At 37.8% G+C, this 22,411-nt stretch overlaps 2 protein-coding genes across 4 annotated transcripts; one reads left to right on the forward strand and one right to left on the reverse strand.

The window, feature by feature from the left end:
* Positions 1-1,015: 1,015 nt before the first annotated feature.
* On the reverse strand, positions 1,016-11,214 carry abce1 (ATP-binding cassette, sub-family E (OABP), member 1). Its single transcript, XM_044098715.1, has 19 exons — positions 11,081-11,214; positions 9,400-9,541; positions 9,239-9,324; positions 9,066-9,163; positions 8,712-8,829; positions 8,060-8,197; positions 7,910-7,979; positions 6,609-6,705; positions 6,439-6,528; positions 5,610-5,731; positions 4,944-5,068; positions 4,296-4,392; positions 4,157-4,216; positions 4,027-4,085; positions 3,832-3,942; positions 2,870-3,012; positions 2,141-2,263; positions 1,490-1,601; positions 1,016-1,402 (listed from the first exon to the last, which is right to left on the reverse strand). The coding sequence occupies exons 2-19, from the start codon at positions 9,500-9,502 to the stop codon at positions 1,355-1,357; spliced, it is 1,800 nt and encodes a 599-aa protein (XP_043954650.1). The 5' UTR covers positions 9,503-9,541; positions 11,081-11,214; the 3' UTR covers positions 1,016-1,354.
* Positions 11,215-11,226: 12 nt separating this feature from the next.
* anapc10 (anaphase promoting complex subunit 10) lies at positions 11,227-14,410 on the forward strand. 3 transcript variants are annotated; one of them, XM_044098949.1, is made up of 6 exons: positions 11,227-11,295; positions 11,751-11,872; positions 11,955-12,045; positions 13,043-13,163; positions 13,246-13,299; positions 13,980-14,410. In XM_044098949.1, the coding sequence occupies exons 2-6, from the start codon at positions 11,758-11,760 to the stop codon at positions 14,157-14,159; spliced, it is 561 nt and encodes a 186-aa protein (XP_043954884.1). In that variant the 5' UTR covers positions 11,227-11,295; positions 11,751-11,757; the 3' UTR covers positions 14,160-14,410. The 3 variants fall into 3 exon arrangements, with proteins under 3 accessions (XP_043954884.1, XP_043954882.1, XP_043954883.1); XM_044098947.1 differs by having other exon boundaries at positions 11,256-11,397; XM_044098948.1 differs by lacking the exon at positions 11,227-11,295 and adding an exon at positions 11,305-11,474.
* The last annotated feature ends 8,001 nt before the right edge of the window (positions 14,411-22,411 follow it).

The following is a 22,411-nucleotide window of genomic DNA, read 5'->3' on the forward strand; positions in this document are numbered from 1 at the left end:
GCAGGAGGAATACTTCACTTATTTAAAAGTTTTCAGGTTTTGGGGGAAATTTGAAGTGAACAATTGGAGGGAAAGAAAAGTTACTTTGGAACTAAAAATAAAATCATTTTGATTGGCTGGTTCAGAATTCCTGAAACTTCCCTGCTTCTCTTCTGCTCTCTGATTGGACGACTGTCTGGCTGTTCCTCCAATCACACAAGGCTCGTTTGTTTGAATCCAGTTTTTATAGCTGTGACTTAATCTGAGCAGTTTCTCCGTGTTTTAATAAAACTTCTGCTTTATTTACAGTTTGAGGTTCAGTTTTTGAAGAAGGGTTGCCTGGATAAAACATAACAGATAAAAGCTGGAACTGAAATGTTTATTTTATGCTGATCCAGATCTGGAAAATACGTGAATCAAACTGCGTATCTTTCATTCAGGCTAAATCTCTAAACAATTAGAAGCTACAGCTCAGACCTGCAGTTGCCATTTTAAATTTTCTCAGTTTTAAAGAGGATCCATTACTATTATCAAAATTCATTTTTTACACATTTTTGTACTTCCACTTTGGTTTTACTGCTTCTAAAAACAGCCCAGATGTTTTTTTAATGTCTGAAATCTTTTTTTTTATATCAAAAAACTTCCAGTTGAGTCACATTCAAGGGCACTGTGCCGTTACCTAGCAACCCCAAGCACAGTACAGCTGGTTTTACCTGCTGGAAAAGCAAAGTGTTTTGTTGATTTACCATCCAGAAAACACTTGCTGCATTATGGTTGGTTATGAAGGAGGCTCTACTAATGCTTTTCAAAGATGCACAGTTGTATAATTCTGGATCTATTGCAGCCATTTTTATGCTAAATGTTGAGTTGGGGGAGTGGCCAGCAGCAGCTTATTTGGATTTAAAGTGACAAGATCCCCTAAAAGAAATAAAATAGGCAGAACTGATCAGACTTATCTAAGAACGATTTTGTGAAAAAATTGTTTTTTGGACCATAAATCTATGGAATAATAATCAGTAGAAAAGATGAGGAGTCATTTCCAGGTCCGGAAGCGTCTGTTTATTATGACTTGTAAATGCATAAGTGATAAAATACGCTGCTGAATGTTCCACAACGCCGCTGCCTGGTTAGCTCCGCCCACACGGTCGGGCCGACGCCACGCAGCACTTCATCATCCGACACGTCACAACATGGCTGGATACTGAACGCAGCTCTGTACAGGAAGGCTGATGCGTTTTACTTTTGTTGATTCTTATGTTTGTTTTTTATCACGTTGGGGGTGAAACGCGGCACGGCTGCAAACGTGGAGGCGACGCGTTGCCGGGGCGACGCCCTGCAGCCGAAAGGTCGCAGTCAGTCACGCCGGACGGCGGCTTTAGTCATCCAGGAAGAAATAGTTCCCGCTCTTCTTCTGCTCCGTGTCCTGGAAGAGACGAGGAGGGAAGGAAATTATTTTAGGCGATGCTTCATATTCATCAGAGTGTCGTCTGCATAGAGAGGCGTCGCACACCTTGATGGAGTTGAGCTTGTTGATCCTCGGCCTGAAGTTGTTGGGATCTCTCCTGAACGTGATCTCCAGCAGCGACAGGAAGCGGTTCATCCCGGCCAGAAGACCCTGGGGCCTGAAGGAGAAACATTCAGGTTGAAAAACGTGTTTCAAAATGGCAGCCTCAAAAAGATCAGAAAAAAAATCAAACCCAGAAATTTTTCATCTGAATTTATAGTTAAAAAAAAATAATAAAAAGTTAATTGATTAGATTCTGATGCTCATTTTCGGATTTTTGCTCTTCAAGCAAAAAATGAAAGTTTGACAAGAAAAGACGCCATAAAAACTGTGGGAATAAAATATGACATATTTCCTTATAATCAAAAGGATTGTAATAAAAATTCATATTGTCTTGTAATAAAGTAAATACTATATTATCTGACAATATGATTTTCGTCCACAGAACTCACAGCCATCTAAAATCAGATGGTAGAAGTTTAGCTTTTATGCTGAACCTCTTTAAAATGTATGGAATAGTGAATAAAATAAAAAAAGAAAATCTAAAAGTTGATGTTTACATATTTTGTAGCATGTTCTGTGGGTTTTGCCCAGGGGTCAGAGGTTAAAGTTCTTTGGTCACGATCCAAACGTTTGCTGTTTGGGGGCGGAGCTTACGTGTTAGCCGCGGTCTTCTTGGAGGGAAGACCGTCGAACACGATGACTCTGTCGGCCAAATATGTCGCCATGATGAAGTCGTGCTCCACCACAAACGCCGTCTTCTTGGCGTGAAGGATGTACCTGGGAGGGAAAAAAAAACAGCAAAAATGTTAGACAGCAGCGCCCCCAACAGGAGGAAAAGTATAAGAGTAACACATTTCTATCATCAGTAGCAAAGTTGTGCTGTTGTCTGTCCATTCTGAAGCATTCTGTAACTTGAATTGACTAAAATAGTCATGTAAGAACCCAACTACAGCAGAACTGAAGGAATATTTAAAATACTTTTAATGATTAATTTAAATATCGAGTTAGTTTGATCCATTTCTCAATTTGATGGTTTTGAAGATTTTTTCCTCTGAAATCAATAAATTCATATTTTAACAAAGGATTAATAAACTACAGTGTGAAAGAAAACTATGGCAAGCCATTTAAAATAAGATAGCTAAAAAAACTATTATTGCAATAATAGTGGGATTTATTTATAATGACCGTCAAAAGCCTAAAAAAATGTAAAAATAAGCAATTACAATGGAAGAAAACTGATTTTAACCCATTTTATTTCAAATGGGTTTGATATTCTTTCTTGTTTTCCCACATAAAAACATAAACGTCTAAAAGCTGAAGCCGTTTGAAACCCGGTTTCTGAAGGAAACGTGACCCAGAAGAGGCCGAGGGTTTGTGCGTCACCTCTTGATGACCCTGGCAGCCATCAGCCTCTGCTCAGAGTCCAGGTACGCAGACGGCTCGTCGATCAGGTAAACGTCGGCAGGTTTGCCCAAACACAGCGTGAGGGCGACTCTCTGCAGCTCACCACCAGACAGGTTCTGCACCTGGAGAACGAGGAAGAGGAGGAGGAGGAAGGTTAACCCAATAGGAGACATTTTACTCCGAGTTATTTTAAGACGTAACGTGTATTTTAGCCGTTCAGGACCAGAGCAGTGAGACTTTTTCTACAACCAGCAATTTGACTCAAAACAAGAAGCTTTTTGTTCCTGTTTGTTTTAGTGCTAAGCTAGTGTTAGCATGTTTACTCTGTTTTGATACGACTTGTTGATCATATTAAAATTAATCTATTATATTTTGAAAAAGTGTTATTGAAAGCAGAAAAACATTTACAACTACTTATTTGAATAAAATCAGAAAGTTACATCTCCTTGATTGTGTTTGTTTTAGCCTCAGGCTAATGCTAACATGTTTACTTTGTTTTTATATGACTTGTTGATCACACTGAAATAAATCTATACTATTCTGAAAAGATGTGATCTAAAGTAGTAAAGCATTCACAAGCAGATATTTGACTCAAAACAGATTCTTGCTCCTGTATGTTTTAGCGACAGGCTAATGCTAACATGTTTGTTTCTGTATGACCTGTTGATCATTTCACCTTGTAATCTATTTTAGATTGATTTGAGTTTTGAAAAGTCAAATGTTAATCTATTCAGCCAGTTTTCTATATTTAAATGACAATTATTCAAAATGGCACCTCTCTCTTATTGTAGTTTTTTGCCCTGAACCAACTTTCCTCGTCTTTGTAGCTGAATTATTCCATAATGACCAGAGAAAGACCAACAACAACCATTCTTTATGCGTGACGGAGACGTCCCTCATTAAGTTTGTTTGCTGTGTGACGTTTTATCTGCAGTTCTTACATCCTGGTCGATGATGCTCTCGATCTGCAGCGGCTTCATGACGTCGGTGATGAACTGCGGGTGCGTGTAAGCGTCTCTGATTTTCTCGTGGAGCAGAGCTCTGACGCTGCCCTGCAGCCACAAACATGTAACATTTAGCCTATTTAAAAGAACAAAACTCTTCCTATTTTATATTTTAGTTGCTGAAAGCTTCACCTTAAACTTGGGGCTGATGGTCTGAGGTTTGTAGCTGACGTTCAGGATGGGAATTTCCCCTGAAAGACGCCAGGAAGGTCAAACACGAGTCAGTAAAGATCCTTCATCAGTGATGAGGAGGAAAACTCACCTCCTCCGTCGGGTTTCAGTCCTCCAGCCAACATCCTGATGAAGGTTGTCTTCCCTGTGCCTGCAGACAGCATCCGGCCACTCAGGTTACTGGACTGTGGGTCGGTAGGGAGCGGGTCAGAACCGAACCAGCAGCTTACCGTTCTCTCCCAGCATCACCATGATCTCAGAGTCGGTGAACTCTCCTCCTTTGATGTCCAGAGTGAACTCGCCCATCGTCTTCCCCATGTCTGGGTACTGAAACCGACAAACAGCCTGGGGTCAGAGACAATCTGGGATTTCTGAGCGTCACAAAGTCACAACGTGCCAAGACTAAAGAAACAACAACAGAAAATTACTGGAAAAGTTTGATTTTAATGAGAAATAAGCTCACAAACTGAATCTAAAAGTAGATTCAGTTTGTATAAAGTCCTGCTACTGATGCTAAATCAATACTGATGTATTAAAAGATCGAATATTGATCAAATTCTCAATATTCCTCATTTTAATTTTGTTATTTTTCAGATTAGATTCTCATAAAATTACAACTTTATCCTCATAATTCAAACTGAATTATCAGCCTGGTCTGATATTCCATCGTCGAGTCGACATGAATTCAAACTTTAAATAAATATAAGCTGTAAAATACGCTGGTCAAACAAGATGGCCGCCCAGACAAGGAGATTTTACAAGAACTAAAATGTCAGAAACTAAATATTAACTGATAACATGTATTTATGGATCTGTCCTAAATGAAAGTGGCGAGTCGATGTCGAACTAAACGAGGATAAACTGAAGTGTAAACTCACCTGGTAATGCCTGAGCCGCTTCACTTCCTCCTCATTGGCCGTTTCTGCCACTTTGAAGACCAACGATGTTTCCCGAAACCTGAGATTCTCCGTGGGAACGTAACCGTCCAGGAAGATGTTGATACCTGGAAGATTAAAAGAAGAAGACAGAGAATGAGCTTCAAGAACTAGAACCTCCACGTTAGAGCAGATTCCCATTTAAAGAATTTAAGAATATATTTTCTGTTTTTTTACAGGTTAAAGTAACCTATTAAATTTCTGAAGTTAATAGGTCCAATTACTAGAAAGGTTTGAAAAGTCATTGACAACAGAGCTTCTTCCATTCTGACCATAGAGCCTGATTGACTGTCTGTACAGATTTATTAAATCTGTCTGTGGGCTCAGAGTTTTGCTTTCAGAGGGTCCAGGACCAACAGGCATCTCTGTTTTTATCAAATAAATTCATTCATTTGGCCTCAAATTCAAAGGCAAAATCAGAGAATGCTTATGAATAAAATAGATTAATGGCTTGCCGTACACCCTCTTGCATTGCTTTGGTGTGGAATGTTTCAGGTAGTCTGAACAAAAATCAAAGTAAACATGAACAAATCTGCTGATTATTTGTAGTTTCTCTGCTTGTGCCTTCATATCAGAACCCAGACAGCCGGACATTAATTTCGGTCTGACCTTCCCGGACGCTGAAGGGCATGGTGACCACTCCGTAGGCGCTGGGGACGCCGTACAGGCAGCAGATGAAGTCCGACAGGTAGTCCAACACGCTCAGGTCGTGCTCCACCACGATGATGTACCTGAAGCACACAGTTATTAAACCAAAGCAGAATACAAAAAAACATAAATCCCACAAGTCTGAACCGGAAGGGATCCGCGCCATCTTGGTGGGCAAGCGCAGCACAAAGCATAGCAGACCGATGGCTTCAAGATCAACAAACATATAGATATGTGGACCGTCTTGACCAACGTGTGAGATAAAGACAGAAATAAAATGGCTGCTGTTGGGATTGAACCAAATGAGACGCAGAAGGAAAATATGTGACACCTGCTATTAGCTAACTAGCTAATGAACATGAGCGGAGAGCACACGACATGCAGGAGATTCTCCTGCAATGAGTGAAGGACGTACAAATACTCTCTGTGTGAACAACAAGGTTCTGGTGGCTGGCAGAGTAAGTTCATGTAATAAAATGTAGGCTGCATGACTGTCTTAGCTAGCAGAGAAAAGCTACATTAGCTAATTTAGCTAGTTGGCAGTAAGTACTACAGTAAATATCACTGATGTTTATCTTAGCATTACACAGAGGTGGATGGAGAACTCAAAGAATGTGATCAAATAACAGTTCAGATGTACTTATACTGTAATATACTGTTTGAGTTGTTTTAAGCTTGTTGTTGTCATAGCAACTCCATAGCAACTGCCTACCAAGATGGCAGTCAGTTACAAAGTTCCCGGAAGTGACATCACATGAGAACTACGTATAAACCTCCGGGCGTCGCTCACCTGTCGGGGGTGATGAGTGAGCGGATAGTGATGGCCGCCTTCAGCCGCTGCTTCACGTCCAGGTAGCTGGACGGCTCGTCGAACATGAAGCTGAGAACAGAACCAGAACCAGAACCGTCAGGATCCGGGCTCGGCTCTGAGGTCCGGTTAGAAACCCGAGTCGGACTCACATGTCGGCCTTCTGGATGCAGACCACGGCGCAGGCGAACCTCTGCAGCTCTCCTCCAGACAGATCCTCCACGTTCCTCTCCCGCAGGTGAGTCAGGTCTGTCAGGAAAACAGTTTAATCAATAAAATGACCAAAGATTCAGCCTTATTTTTAATCAAAGGCTCCTTTGATTGATGCTTTAATCAATCAAAGGGATTGATTGATTCTTTTGATTGATATTACTGGTTTGAATGTCACATGAATAATGGTGGTAGAAAAAAACAAAGCAACCAGGAAAATAATCTGAAGAAGAGATGCAACGTTTTGATGTTAATTGTCATTTTCCTTATTTTAAGTCGCGCTGCTGCCACTAATAAATCAATAATCAATAATCAAATCAATAAACTTTAAAGACTGAACTAATTGCCTCGGTCCATAGAAAGACAAAAGATTAAAAATAATCTTATAAAATGAAATAAATCAAAAGTACAGGAGCCGTAGTTTATTCAATTTGATCAAATTTGTAAAATTTTAAAGATGTAACAAATTTATTAATTCTTTAAATTTAAAAAAATATGTTTAAATTAATAAATTTGCTAAATTAAAAAACACATTTGTTCATCTTATTTTTTAAACTTATTGAAAACTTATAAACTTTTATTCTTTAATTTTTAAATTAAATTTTAAAAATTTAATTTAATTTCTTAAATTAAAAAATGCCTTTTTAAATTAAAATTTACCAAATTAAAAAATTTAGAAGATTTGTTAAAGTATTTATTTTTAATTTAGAAATTTGTTCATTTTAAATTGACATTTTTTTATTTACTACATTTGAAACAAACTGTGGCTCACATGGCTTATCTTACTTCATGTAATATTTAAGTCATATTTAATATCTTACAATGTAACATTTTATATATTTTTCTAAATTTATATAGATTATGTTTATATTATATTTAGTGATATTTAACACTGGATTTTGTGAACAAATAAATTTCCCATTGAAGATCAATAAAGTATTTTTTTTCTCCTACAGCAGCAATTATAAAGTTATTGACCAAATTAAAAGAGAAATCTGCACAATCCTTGCTCACATCTTGACAGAAAAACTATTTAGCAATTTATATCCAGAGAGAAAAAACACATTTTAACCGTTTAAACATCAGCAATTTTATCCTATTTTATAGAAATCCCATAATAAATAACAACACTACGACCATTTTTACTCATTGGAACAGTTTGCAGTAGCCCGTCGCTAGCTGTAGCGGCTAACAGGCTAGCGGCTAACAGGCTAGCGGTCCAGTAACGGATGAAGGTTTCTACCCAGCTGGTCGCAGATGATGTTCTGAGTGTCTGTGTCGTCTTTCCTGCTCAGGATGGCCCCTACTGACCCCTGCAGGCGGAAACGAGTCATTACAGCATATGGAGAAGCGAACCGAAGCCTGGACTGGAGCAGCTACTGGGTTCACCGACCTTGACGGTTTTTGGGATCTGGTCGACGTACTGCGGCTTGACGATGGCCCTCAGGTCGTCCTCCAGGATCTTAGTGAAGTAGTTCTGCAGCTCAGAACCTCTGAAGTAGGTCAGGATCTCCTGCCAGTCTGGAGGGTTCTGAGACGCACGAAAAGAAGAGAGAATTACACTAAACTACAAGAAAATGCAAATATATGGAGGATAGAGCAGTAAGAGAGCCAACGCAACACATCTGTCACATTAGACTTTAGGTCAACAGCATAAATATTACTAAAGTTATATTTTTACTTCCAGATATAAAAACATGAATCTTATCTTTACCAAACAAAAGCTCCTCCACCCTCATTCTTATCATAAACAAACTGAAACCAAAAACCGTATTTTCTGGACTAGAAGTCAGTTTTTCTATTCATGTTTTTTTCCTTTTCATGAGAAATTTTTTAATTTATGAAACTCAGTCTGGAAAATATGGTAGTTAAAGCTGCCCAATATATCACCAACAGAGGTAATAAACTTTAAAGACATCACAACACTGCTGCATGTCTGTCACACCGGACAGAAATGTTGCTCAAAATGTTAAAGAGGAGACGAAGGAAAGGAGAAGAGAGACAGATGTGGAAACCAACATCTGGAGAACGGCTCCAACACTCACGTCAAACTTCCCCAGGTTGGGTTTCTGTTTCCCAGCCAGGATCTTCAGGGCCGTGGATTTCCCGATACCGTTGGTCCCCACCAGGCCCAGAACCTCTCCGGGTCTGGGAATAGGCAGCCTGCAGCAACAAGCAGAAACAAACCTCAGATCATCTTCAGACTCATCCTGCAAGGAAACAAATCACTGGGGAGCAAAGAGGAGAAATTTTAAAAATTAAGACTTCTTAAGCATTTTTTTAAAGACGCCTTGGATTAAAGTTAAGAACAAAAACCTATAAATATTCGGGACGGTTGGCGGATCCTGCTGGGTGACAATCAACCACACCAGAGCTGTGGTGGTTAATAATCTGCGTACCTGTGCAGTTTGAAGGAGTTGGCACAGTATCTGTGAGTCGTTTCTTTCTCCAGGTTGCTGGGAAGGTTGACGATGGACAACGCTCCGAACGGACATTTCTACAACGACAACAGGAAGTGAGGAAAAGAAACCCGACCAAACACACACAAACAATCCAATCTGTGTGCTGCTACCTTGATGCAGATGCCGCAGCCTATGCACAGCGACTCTGAGATCCAGACGATCTTACTCTGAGGAGTCACCTCGATGCACAGCTTACCTGCAAACACACGCAGCTCGTCAGCTTCCTGCAGCCGCATCATCAACAGCAGCGCTCCGGTGTCCAAACACTCACCCATGCGGACCACCGGGCAGCTCTTCTTGCACTCCTGACGGCATTTTTTAGGCTTGCACTTGTCGTGGTTGACGATGGCGATCCTGGTGTTCTTATCCGCCATGTTGGAGGGCTGGAATGACGGACGCTAGCGCCTACGGAGCTGGAAGGAGGAGGCAGGCAGGCAGAGGAGAGAAGACGAAGGAAAAGAATCAAACCTTTAATCTTTACTGCAGAGACAGAACTGCTGAGTTCATTCAGCTGATTCCAGGTCTGTGTGAAGCTGAACGACGCTTAAAAAAAACAGCACTAAACCAACCGAACAGGAAACAAAATCAAAGAGTTGGAAAGGAAACTAATTTAGGGATCAAAACAACTGAATTCAAGCTGGATGTAAAATATTCTTCATTCAATAAAACAGAAAAATCTGGAAGAGTCCAACAGTTTATGTCCCACAGAATTAAAGATTAAACATTATAACTCATATTCATTTAAGATTTTTTCAGAGTTGCTGTAGAGGCTGATGACAGGAAGAATCTCCTGTAGCAGTCTGTAGTTCTTACAGCTCTACTGTTGAGGCCTCTGACTGAAGACAGTCACTGTGAGTTAATGAGCAGGTTTTGTGCAATTATGTGATGTAAAAAATGAATGATAGACCTGTAGGGCTAAAACGATTAATCGTGATTAATCAATTATTGAAATAATCATCAACTAATTTAGTATTCGATTAATCATTAACTGGAGTATAGAAGGTTATTTTCTGAAAGAACATCATAATCAGGACAATGTTTAAGCAAAAACATTTAAGATTGCTGGGAGAATATTAGAACCTAAAATGAGTAAATTAAGGGGAAATTTAAGCATTTTAAAGAGTTTAACTCAGTCAGGAACAGATGGGAGAAGAATCCAGCATGGTGCACATTTATGTGTTTCAACCATCTTGTCTGATGCCAAATCCTTCAAAATTTGACTTCCAACTTCTTAGTTCAGACACTGACAGAGAGAGAATGTTAGTTTTTGGCTCGATCAGGATTTTCAGCTGCAGCATCTGAACTTGTCCGGTTCTGATAAACCCAAACACTAAATGGTTTCTTCCTGACATCTGGTGGTTCCTCTGATGTCTGCGTCACATATGCATATTGGACCGGGCCTGTAACTGTTCAAAACCACCAGACATGATTGACCAACATTAACTCAGAATCACTGACGATGCATTCAGGTTTTCTGCGTCCAAATGAAACGTGACGGGCGGTGGCGACCAGCATCCCAGGTGGATTTACTCCAGAATCCATTTACAAATATTAAATCAAACATAAGCCGAAATCATCAACTGATCCACGTGCTTGATAAAACACAGAAATATGTGCTCTAATACATATGTTAGGTTGTTAAATTTTGAATATAGTGTTAAATTCATTGAAATCCAAGCGGAGTTCGGGAGATTACCCTTCCGTTTTTACAGCCTAGTAGGAAGTATTTGGTTTCTGCTAACTAATAAGCTCTCATTGAGAATTAAAACGGATAATATAATGAATCAATTCTAAATCCTCAAAGCAAAGCTAGAAAGATTGACTAGATACAGTCAATAGGGGACGCTAACAGTTAGCGGTTAGCTTGAGGCCCGCACCGTGACAGCTGCTCATTCTACAGCAACAAACAGAGAAAACCAAACACAATTCTGGGTGACAGGTTGAAAACTCACCCCTCTTCGGCTCCCCTAACCCGCCTTCGGTGAAAATTAAGTATAGCAGCCGATTAGAAACAAATATTTGGGAGTATAACTTGTTTTTTTCCCCAGCAACGTGTTTCACTTGAAGCCGGCTGGAAAGATGGCGGGGGTGACGCACATTTTGGTGCGACGCTGTGCTGTTGTGACGTTTACAAGAAGCGACGCAAAGCAGGAGCAGAAAAATAGCAGTAAAAATTTCTTTTAGGCTTTTTTTCCCCCTAAGTTTTTTAATAAAATCCAATCTTATGTGTTGACACGGTGTCTTTTGAGGAATATATTTAACGCTTATTGTGAGTTCCGCTGGGATGGTTTTGTTTTAAACTGAGTTTTAGCGGTTTCAAGGGAGTTTTTAGTGTGAAAACTTCAGGTATGAGCCGCTAGCTGCGGCAATTTTAAAATGTTTATTTGGTTTTTCGGTCGAAATAAGTGGTTGGTAGTTATATCTGGCTTGGCGAATTTTTGCAATATCTTACTAAACTTGAAACTACTAAACTAAACTAAACTACTCCTGAAACTGATCATCTAATGTGCTTATAGTAGTGTATGTGTAAATTAGTTTTTAAAAATGTACAAGAAATCCGTCTTTCGCTTTGAGTATTAGAGCAAAACTCAAATAAATATCGCTTCTCTTCCGTCTCTATAGTTGCAGGATGGCCACCCCGAGCAAGACCCCACCCGGAGCCGATCCGAAGCAGCTTGAGCGGACCGGGACAGTCCGGGAGATCGGGTCCCAGGCGGTGTGGTCGCTGTCCTCCTGTAAACCAGGTAGGAGCCGCTGCACCGGATCTACAGAAACACACACATTTAGAGGGGTGTTTTCTGTGGAAAACACGCGTCCTGTGCGCAGGGTTTGGAGTGGATCAGCTGAGGGATGACAACCTGGAGACCTACTGGCAGTCAGATGGATCCCAGCCGCACCTGGTCAACATTCAGTTCAGGTATTTCTGGAAAATCCTTCTCAATCACATCGGGTCTTTTCTTACTTCAGATTCATGCTGGCTCTTATATAGACCCATTTCCTTCCCTATTTATGTGTTAAATTATTAAACATCTGTTAGAAATCATGTTGAATGTACATTTATACATACAAATAATCCCAATACATTACTGTCAGTATTTTACTCTGTACTAAAGTTTGTAGCTTTTCTTTTAATCGCTACATAAGTTGTCAAAATTTTCATCTAGCCAGAAGGAAAACGATAAGAAAAGAACAATTAGACTAAGATTTTATTATTGTAATATGAAATATTGGTAACTGAGTCATTACTGAATAATTTCTTTCAATCTTTTAAATTTAAAGGGCTTTTAAATACCATTCACCTACAATAACTTTTCAAACTTTGTCACATTGAAACCTCTATATACTATATTGGGATTAATTTGCATTAGTTCAACTAAAAGTAGGTGACAATTGTGAACTGATGGGAAAAGATACATGTTTTTAGCAGTAACACAATCTGAAAAGTGTGGCATGCTGCTCTAAATCAGTAGCACCACCTTTCCGTTTAGCTACAGCTACAAATCTTTTGGGATTTTTCTCTACCAGATGAGATTTTTGTGAAACAGCTCCAGCTTAGTCACACTGGATTAATTATTTATTGGATTTAGCTTTTGGGCTTTGATTGGGCCATTCTAACACATAAATAAATGCATGCCACACTTTTCAGAAATGTTTTTGTTAAAATAATTATGGGAAGCTTTTGGCATAAATAGAAAAATGTATAGGTATGATTTTACTTAATATGGACAGAAGCTACAAGCAGTTTTTAACTTCAAGCACAAATGATTATGTGTCCTACTTATTCTACGTATTTGGAAATTTTAGAGAAAAGAAGATTTTAGAGCAGAGTTTTGTAGTTTTACTGTTATTGTTTGGTACGTTTCTGATTTCTGTGTCGTATCTTTGCCTCTGATTGGTCTTCTGGTCGTCTGCAGGAGGAGGACGACGGTGAAGATGTTGTGTATTTACGCCGATTATAAATCAGATGAAAGTTACACGCCCAGTAAAATCTCTGTGAGAGTGGGCAACAATTTCCACAACCTTCAAGAGATCAGGGTAAGTCTGTGTTTCTGCGGCTCAGACCGTCACCGCTGCTGGATGTTAAACCCGTCTGATTGTTTCATCTTTGTCTCTGCAGCAGCTGGAGATGGTGGAGCCCAGCGGCTGGATTCACATCTCTCTACTAAATCAGGTAAAAACATCCAGATTCTGTTTTCGGATTCAGTGCAAACAGGAAGTGGTGCAAAACTTATCTGTTGGGAACATAAAAACATCTTTCAAGGCGTTGAAAGGTTGAAGAGATCTGTTTAAATCTTTTTATTTTTTCAGTCCAAAACTGCAACAAAATATTAGGCCCACATTAGGACAATAAAAAATAAAATTATGAGAATAAAGTCGTATGAGAGTAAAGTTGAAAAGAGCAACATACTACAACTTTATTCTTGTAATATTACATTATTCTCAAAATATTCTTACTTTATTGTCATGTTGTTTGAACTTAATTCTCGTCATTTTATCTTTTTATTTTTTAAGTATGGCCCTAATACTTCTTTGCACAAAACAAACCATGTATTTAAAAATATTAATTTCCATGAATTATCTGTTTATTTTATCTCAGTTGTTCCTGAAACTATTTTAAAAACCTGAAAACTGAATTTTATTTCCTCCTGAATTCAAACAGATGTAATTCCGGGGTTCACCACGTGGCGGCAGTGTTGTTCTGCAGCACAAAACTTTCAGACATTAGTATTTAGGTTTTTGTTTTTACCACGGTACAAATTAAAAGCATCCGTGAAGTATTTCTGTATTTCTTTTTGGTGTTTATTCTGTTTTTCTTTTCAGTGTCTAACATTTCATTTCTGTGTTTTTCAGCGAACAAACGAACCAATCAGTACCTTCATGATCCAGATCGCCGTGCTCGCCAACCACCAGAACGGCAGAGACACGCACATGCGGCAGATCAAGGTTTACACGCCTGTGGAGGAGAGCTCCATCGGCAAGTTCCCACGATGCACCACGGTGGACTTCATGATGTACCGCACCATCAGGTGATCCGATCCGGCCGATCCGGGACTCTCAGGATCAGAGGACAGAAGACGAAGACTGAGCTGCTTGTTTGGAAGACCGACGGGTTCAACTGATCGATTTCCCACTGGTTCTGATTGGGTTGGGATATTTCAGATTGCCAATATTTAAAGTTGTTTTAATGAGGGACTGAAACTGGGTTTGGAGTGAAACCTTTGTGCCAACAATTCCTCCGGGTTTGTTTTTTGACTGTGAAATAAATGTTGTCAAACCAAAAATGTGGCTCTTGTTTATGAGTGAAACATAAATGACATTAAAATTCATAATCCCAGATCAACAGAGAATCGGTTCACAGGTCCGATTCTCTAATCCAGATGAACCAGAGTGCCAAACTGTATTAAATGAATCTCTTTTCTCAAACTTAAAACACAAATTCACCTTTAAGACAATGAGGACAATAGTTCCTGAGTGTTCTGCAAATGTATTAAAAATAAAAGTACAGTAGAAATAGCTTGTGTTCTGCTACATATATCCTAAACATCCTAAAAGTTATTTTTTTGAGAATAAAGTTGTAGAATTCTGATTTTATTCTGACATTTTTCAAATTTATTCCCCTAAAAATATGACTTTATTTTTGTAATTCTATTTATTTTTTTTATTTTCTTACCTTGGCCCAAATACTCCATCAATAATATGTACCATGAATTTTTTTATCATGACAAGTCAGATTTATTTCTGTAACTTAACATGTGAATTAAAAGACTTTACATCAATTTAACAATCAAATTAAACATTGCATTTTGTTTTCGTTAAATTCATTAATTCATCCTACATTTTTAAAGTAGCTATTGCCTGAACACCTCGTCTCTTAAAAGCAAATAAACCAAAACAAAAAAATACGAAATAAACTTGGTAAAGTTCTCAATATAAAGTGTGTTTAAAAGTTTAACTTTGATCAATGGAGGATTGTTTGAAGTTCAGTAATAACCTCACGGTAAAAACTGTGGTGACTGAAATTACAATTTTCACCAAACTAATCTCTATTTCAGGTTCATGAACTCAGCAGAGTCTCGTCCTCGGTAGGAATGTAGGTAGTAATAGAACTGGATCCCAGCATACAGAGGCTGAGAGAATCTGGTCTGGACTCTGTGGAGGAGAGTCATGGTACCAGAGATGCTGTAGAAAGACAGAATACCTGCTCTGTGGTCCAGATACACTCCCAGTCTGGAGGAAACTGGACCTGATACTGGAGTTTCAACACCACCATGCCAGAAAGTATAACCCGTTTTTTGACATGATATTGACCAGGAGTTCTCGTTGAACCCAAACGAACGTTTGTTGGATTTTCCTGCTCTGCTGATGTTCCTGTATGAAACTGCAACATCAACTCCTCTTCCTCTCCTCTTCACCTCCCAGTAGCAACGTCCAGTCAGACTCTCTGCACTCAGGACCTGGAACCAGTCAGTGAATCTTTTCGGAAGATCAGGATAAGACAGCCGATGATTCATTAATGTCACTTTTCTGTTCCCATCAGACAATAATAGGAATTTGTTTGCTGTGTTTAGATGTAGTCTGATTCTACATGAATACTTTAAGAATCCAGCTCTGTTCTTTGCTTCTGGTTGTGGCAGGAAGACACCCACTTCAGTGACTCCATGTTCATCCAGTAAGCAGAGATAACAGATAAACGGCAGAAGATCTTCCTCACCTCATTATGACAAGAGCAGATGTTCTGCTGGAGGTTCTTGCTGGGGTTCGCTAGAATGTGTTTCTGTAATGGTGGAGCATCATAATGAGGCTGATTCTTGCAGTAGGAAGCTGGACAGGTTAAACAGGATTTGACAGCTTTCATCTTCCTCCCAGTGCAGACATCACAGGCCACATCTTCAGGTCCAGCATAGCAGTGATCAGCTGGAGCAGCTTGGAGTCCAGTTTTCTTCAGATCCTCCACCAACTCTGCTAACATGATGTTTTACTCCAGGTTGGTCTCAGCTAATTTTTTTTAAGAGTCATTTTGTTTTTAGAGACTTCATAATTCACTTTAAATGTTGTTTGTGCTGTTTTGTTTATTTTAAATGTCTTCCAGCTCTAGTGTTAAATATTCATTAATGTGTTCTTGCATTATTATTATTATGCCATTAACATTATATTACTTAAAACAACAATACTATAGTTTATTGCAATAACTTCTGAGACAATTTATTATCATTCAGATTTTATTATGGTGACAGTTTAACTTACACAGATTTTTGCTTTCAAAATTCACAACTACTGGATATTTCTTAGCTTAGTAAAACACCAATGTGCACCACTTTTGAATGTTTAGTGTTTCCCAATAATAGGATTTTGACACTAGATAAACAGACGTTTCGCTGGTTTTGAAAAAATGAAGTAAAATGTTTAAACATGCTTCTAAAAACAGAGAAAAAAACCTCAAACCAGATTTATTTATTCACATTTTTCACTCAAGAAGCCAGTTTTTATTATAATTTAAAAACTTATCTCCAGTTTTTGGTCTTCAATTGTTTCTGAGAGATTTGTCCTTTTTTTTTCGGATTTTGTCTACTTTCAGTTTCTACAAAAATCCGTCCACTTGACTTGAACATATTAGCAGAAGAAAACCTGACCATATTTCTGAAGGAATTATGAAATAATCAAATATTCCTGAATGCTTCTTTTGAATTTGTGATGATGAATTAGTAACATATCTGATTACCTCAGTTTGGCCACTAGGGGGAGCAGGAGCCGCTGGAGAAGCCTAACAGCAGTCTCAGCAGGTTTGGTCTTTCGGTTCTGGTTTCTGTGGTAACTGGGTCTGTCACAACCAGTAAGTGTTGCTCCTTATTGAATCCCACTGATGTGTGAGTCAAATCAAATCAGGAAATCCAGCTGGGAGAAAACACAGATAAACACAAAACCTGACATTTAATCTGTCAAGAAACTACAAAGAACTCATTAGCATGTAGCGTTTACATCACACAGAGCTGTGTCAAAATAAAGACTTGTTCGTGGTAAAAAAGTGGATGGGGTGGGTTTTTTTGTGGCTGTTTTGAAATTGATTTATTTTGCATAACTCCAATGGAAACACTTTTTTCATATCACACGAGTCACATGATCCACAACAGGAAGTTGGCACTGGCGCAAACCACAAAGAAGAAGACGACAGGAAGTAGTTAGAGGAATTTTTTTTACATACGGTATATATTTGAGGTGCGAAAAACGTATTCTCTGTAATTTTAATTGCATTTCTTATTTATTTAATGGAAACACAGCAATTAGAAAATTGTGTTTTTTGTTTTTTTTTACATTAGCCAAATATTGACCAAGATTTGTTCACATTTGTCATTTAAATGCAATAAGAACCAGTAGTTAGTCCTTAAAAACAGGTGAACAACAGAACTAACCAAAGAATATCAAAATAGGTTTACTTATGTTATTTTTCTTGCTTTAGATTCAGATTCACAGCAGATCAGGTTGGTTGGTAGATGCTTTATATCACTGAGGCTCCTCACATAATCAGTTTGTGTGTTTATCCTGTTAATGTAATTGCCGTAAAGCGCACACCAGCATCAGGGCCAGTTTCATCTCACTAAAAGCACGGCTCTGCCTGTTTTACGACCACAATACACCGGCATGATGATGACCAGCAGAAAGCTCTGGAGAGATTCACACAGCTGGATGTGCTTCCTTACGCGGAGCAGGTGTTTGTGTTATTTGATCATATATCACATATATATAGACCGGCCTACGAAGTGTTTTCTTTGTGACCGATGGGGGTGTGTGGAGATGGAGGAGATGAAACGGGCCGACAGAAACGCAGCGCAGTGCTACGAGCTCAACATACATAATCAATCAGGCCCCTGTGTGAACGGGAAAGATAAAATATGGGTTACACACAGCGTAGTGGGGCAGGCTGGTGTGTGTAGGATAAAAAGAAAAGAAAAGCTCTGAACAGCACACAGTAAAACACATAAAGCAATGATTTCTAATGCTTTAGATATTTGTGTTTTATCTTTCATTTATTTCTGATAGCGTTTCTGTTTTAAACTAGATATGTTTCATACACAAGGTAAAATAATGACTTAAGAATCCAAATATAAGCTTGTATTAAAAAAAACACAACAGGAATGATTACAGATTGAGGTTTTAATACACGTTTTTCAAAAAAGTGTCAAATGTAAAGGCTCTGACTGCTTTTAAAAGTAAAATAAACATAAAGTTTCATTACAAACCAAGAAAACAAACACTTGGAGTTGACTTTTATTTAGATTAAGGCTAAGTGCTAGTAAGAGCCAAGCTAACAGCTGGTTAGTGTAAAGTTAGCATGCAGTCTAAGTCAAATGTGACTCAAAGTTATTGCTAGTAAGGCTAACAGCTAGGCAGTTTAAAGGTACCAGCATGTAAGAATCATGTTAACAGCTCATCAGTTCATGGTCATTTTAGGCTCTAACTGTAGGGAAGTAATGAGTCAAGCTAACCGCTACTCAAAGTAAGACCAACAGTAATCTAATAGCTCACGAGGCTCAAGCTAGCAGCTTAAGGCTCACACTGACAGTTACTCAGAACCAAGCTAAAAGCTAAAAGCAGGTCCAGCATAGCAGTGATCAGCTGGAGCAGCTTGGAGTCCATTCTTCTTCAGATCCTCCACTAAGGCAGCTAACATCATGTTTTTTTTAGGACAGGTTTTGGTTTGAACTCTTTCCTGCACTGAGGGCAGCTGTAGATTCTTCTCCTTTTCACCAATATTAAGAAATTATTTATTTAAAACTAGCTTCTATATCTTGCTGAAAAGTTATTTACAAGTCTTTTGTCTTTAGTTGAACGCCAGCAACTATTCACTGTTTTACTAGCAGCTGTTGTTGGGCAGCAGAAAACCAACAATTCACAATAACTTGAATTATTAATTAAAAGGGACAGAAATGAAATGAGAACAGTGTGGAGTTTGTTCATCAAGGTAGCAGTGGCTCTTTGTGTGAACATTTAAGCAAAATATAGATTCTTATATTATTGAAAAGAAACTCTTACCTGCACTAAATGGAAAGTATTTTAACAGTACACTTTGTAGCCTTGACATTTATCATAATAATAATAATAATAATAATAATAATAATAATAATAATAATAATAATAATAATAATAATAATAATAATAATAATAATAATAGGTCTGTTTCAGTTTTAAGCCGGTTTGTTTTTCACTGTTTGTTCCTGTTTGTTTCAACCTGCAGCTGAAAAACATCTGTGATCCATCACGACCCAGGAGGTTCTGCTGCTTCCCCACAGAACCATCAGAATCTCCTCAGGTAGAGACAATAAGTCACATGGAAACAGGTGAACCCCAGAGGAGAGAGGAGAGAGTTTGGTGATGAACAGAAACTCCACAAGGAAACAGGCCAATATATTTAGTTTATTTTACTATTATTGGCCTTTTCTTCCTCCTTTTATCTTTTTGTTTCCTTCAGTTTTAAAATATGTTTATTTTTTCAACCACCGTTCTGTTTTTCCCTTTAATTACCTTTCACATGTTGTTCCTTTTTCATAATTTTCTTTACCTTTTCATGCTTTTCTCCCTCTGATTCTTCGCCTTCAGTGGATTTTAAACCCAAAAAGCCATCGGACTGTTTGCAGAAAACAAAGCTCACATGTTGAACACTGCCGGGATTCGGGTTTTGTTTTATTAATGAAGCTCAGAGAAAGATGCTCACACCTCCTACGTGATTTTCTTCTGGTTCTGGTTCTGGACGCCGAGCCCGGTTCTGGTTGCGTAACGCTTTCCGCTCCGCTCTCCCACCAACTCCCACGTAGAGAAACACGAAGCTCTGCTGAGATTCAGACAGGAAACGAGGAGACGGAGGCTGCAGCTGAACTTCATTCTGCTGTGAAATAAATCAATAAATAAAAATCTTTTTTCATTCAAAACTACAGAAACGTTTCCATTGAATTTCTACATGCTGCTGGTTGAAACGTACACAGTTCAACCAGGCGAAGATTATTTTAATTAAACTACATTATAATTTAAAAACACTTCAGTGACTCCAAAGGGAAATAACATTTTAGAAACTATCTATTTTTATGAATTAAACTCAAGTTAATACTAATAAAATCTTTAAATGAAAACAAAAGGTGGTTGTTTGATTGATCTGGATCAGACAGTTTTATTTATTTATCAATATGTTATTACTGCGAGACATATCTGTTCCTCAGAAAACGTCAAATAGCTTCTAAACAGATAATTCTGAATTTATTCAGGAAAATATCATCATTTTTTATGTATATTTATAGAAAATAAAGTCAGGAGAAAAGCCTTAGTTTTTCAAACATGCTTTTCCTGAGACACTAATAAAGATAAATACTTTTACCTTAAATATATTTTCATCTACTGTAAACAGAAAATCATCATAATTAACACAAATAAAGGCTTGAAACATTAGTTTGTATTAATCTAAATAAGTTGTTTAACTTAAAGTGAATTTATTTAAAAACAAACTTTATTAAACAGGATTCTCATTAAAGCTTGTTTTTGTGTTAAAATATAATTGTTATTGGTTTCATTTAATATTTTGACCTTAACTGTCATATTTTCATTCACTGTAAGCATAAAATTATCAACATTAACTGAAATAAAGGCTTAAAGCATCAGTTTGTGTTAAACTGCTTCATTTTAATTTAATAAACTTTTCAGTAATATTCATATTTATAGAATCTGTAAAATAGATTTGAGCTGTACTAATTACTTATCAATTTGACTTTATTAAAAATGTGGCAGAAATACATTCATTTAGGATTTATTAGATTAATAACCATCAGCCCACATTTTTATAAAACTCGTGTTTATTGATTCATATTCATTCATCCAGAACTTTTTCCACTCAACCAGGACAATATTTCCTCTGTTTTCTTTTATTTATAAAAACTTCATTATGTACATCCTCTCTTTATTTACACTATTTCACAGAAAACGATCGTCGGAGAGCCTCACACCTGCAGCAGGTCAGCCCTCCTCCTCAAATACCACTTGTTGCTGGGAAGATCTGTCCAAACTCCGCTTGCTGTTGCCTAGCAACAGCGGCTTATCGAATTAAAGTCTGCAGCCAGCAGCTGATTTAAATTATTTATCCTCCTTTTTTTTATTATTATTATTTGTTTCAATAGCTGAGAAGAAACATGACAGGAAGGTTTCGCTTCATAAACTGAAAACAGAAATTAATCAAAAAGATTCTGATTTTCTAGAATCTGAATTAAAGAGAATTTGGCAGGTGGATCATCAAACCGGCTGATAGCTGCGTTTTTAATCATTTACCGTCAAAACGTGACTAAATGTTCAAACAGGGCAGATTTCTGAAGTTCATTAGATTGAATTTAAACTTGGATTAAATGTGTAATCAAGGGATTAACATGGAGACAAACATAATTATGGTTCAGCTGCGCAAATGAAAAAGATAATAATTATTGGCAGGATGATAAAAAAATTAAAGCTCCCTGACATCAAACATAATAGAAGCTAAATTGTTAAATACCGAATAATATTTTCTCTTAGCAGTGTTGAAGGAGAAAACATGAAAATATGATTTCTGTGCAGATCAAAGCAGAGATAATCTGATCCTCTCTGCTGTTTAATGTTTTTGTCCAGTTTGAAATGTTCCTAAAATTACTGAGTTTAAGGACAGATTAAGAAAAAGCATTTGATTAATGAGTGGCAAAGCCAAATACATCTAGTTTTGTCCTATTTCTAAAGTACATTACATTAAAACAGCTAATGTTTTCAACTGAAGCAGTAATATTGTCGGTGCAACTTTTTGTTTTTTCTACCCGTCTTTCAAGTAATAATTGTGTTTTTGGCTGTAAAAGGAAAGAAAAGGCACAAGGTGGTAAAAGCATTCTGTTTCCATAAACCTTATGTTCATCACATTTAGAAAGTTTACAAGGCTGAATAAAATAAATCAGCTGAATTTAGAGGAGTCTGCAGGAGCTGAGGGTGTAATAATCTCTTCTTTCTTCATATAAATGATGTTTTTATTGTTCCATTTTCTAAAGAAAGATGATAAAGGAAGCACTTAGCTTCAAATCTGAAACATTTAGACCTTGAGCAGCTCGCTGTGAATAACTTGGATATTTCTTTCACTTCCAAAGAGAAACATAAGATTTATCCTTGGACAACTGGATTAAATGTTGGATTTAGAATTAAATTTCACACTTTGAGGTGAAACGAGTTGAAAAACAAACTAAAAACTGAAATGTGTTCACAGCTACAGACAACTTCCCTTTGTTAGCTGTTTTTGA

This window comes from Gambusia affinis, linkage group LG18, assembly GCF_019740435.1.
Source record: "Gambusia affinis linkage group LG18, SWU_Gaff_1.0, whole genome shotgun sequence".
NCBI lineage: Eukaryota > Metazoa > Chordata > Actinopteri > Cyprinodontiformes > Poeciliidae > Gambusia > Gambusia affinis.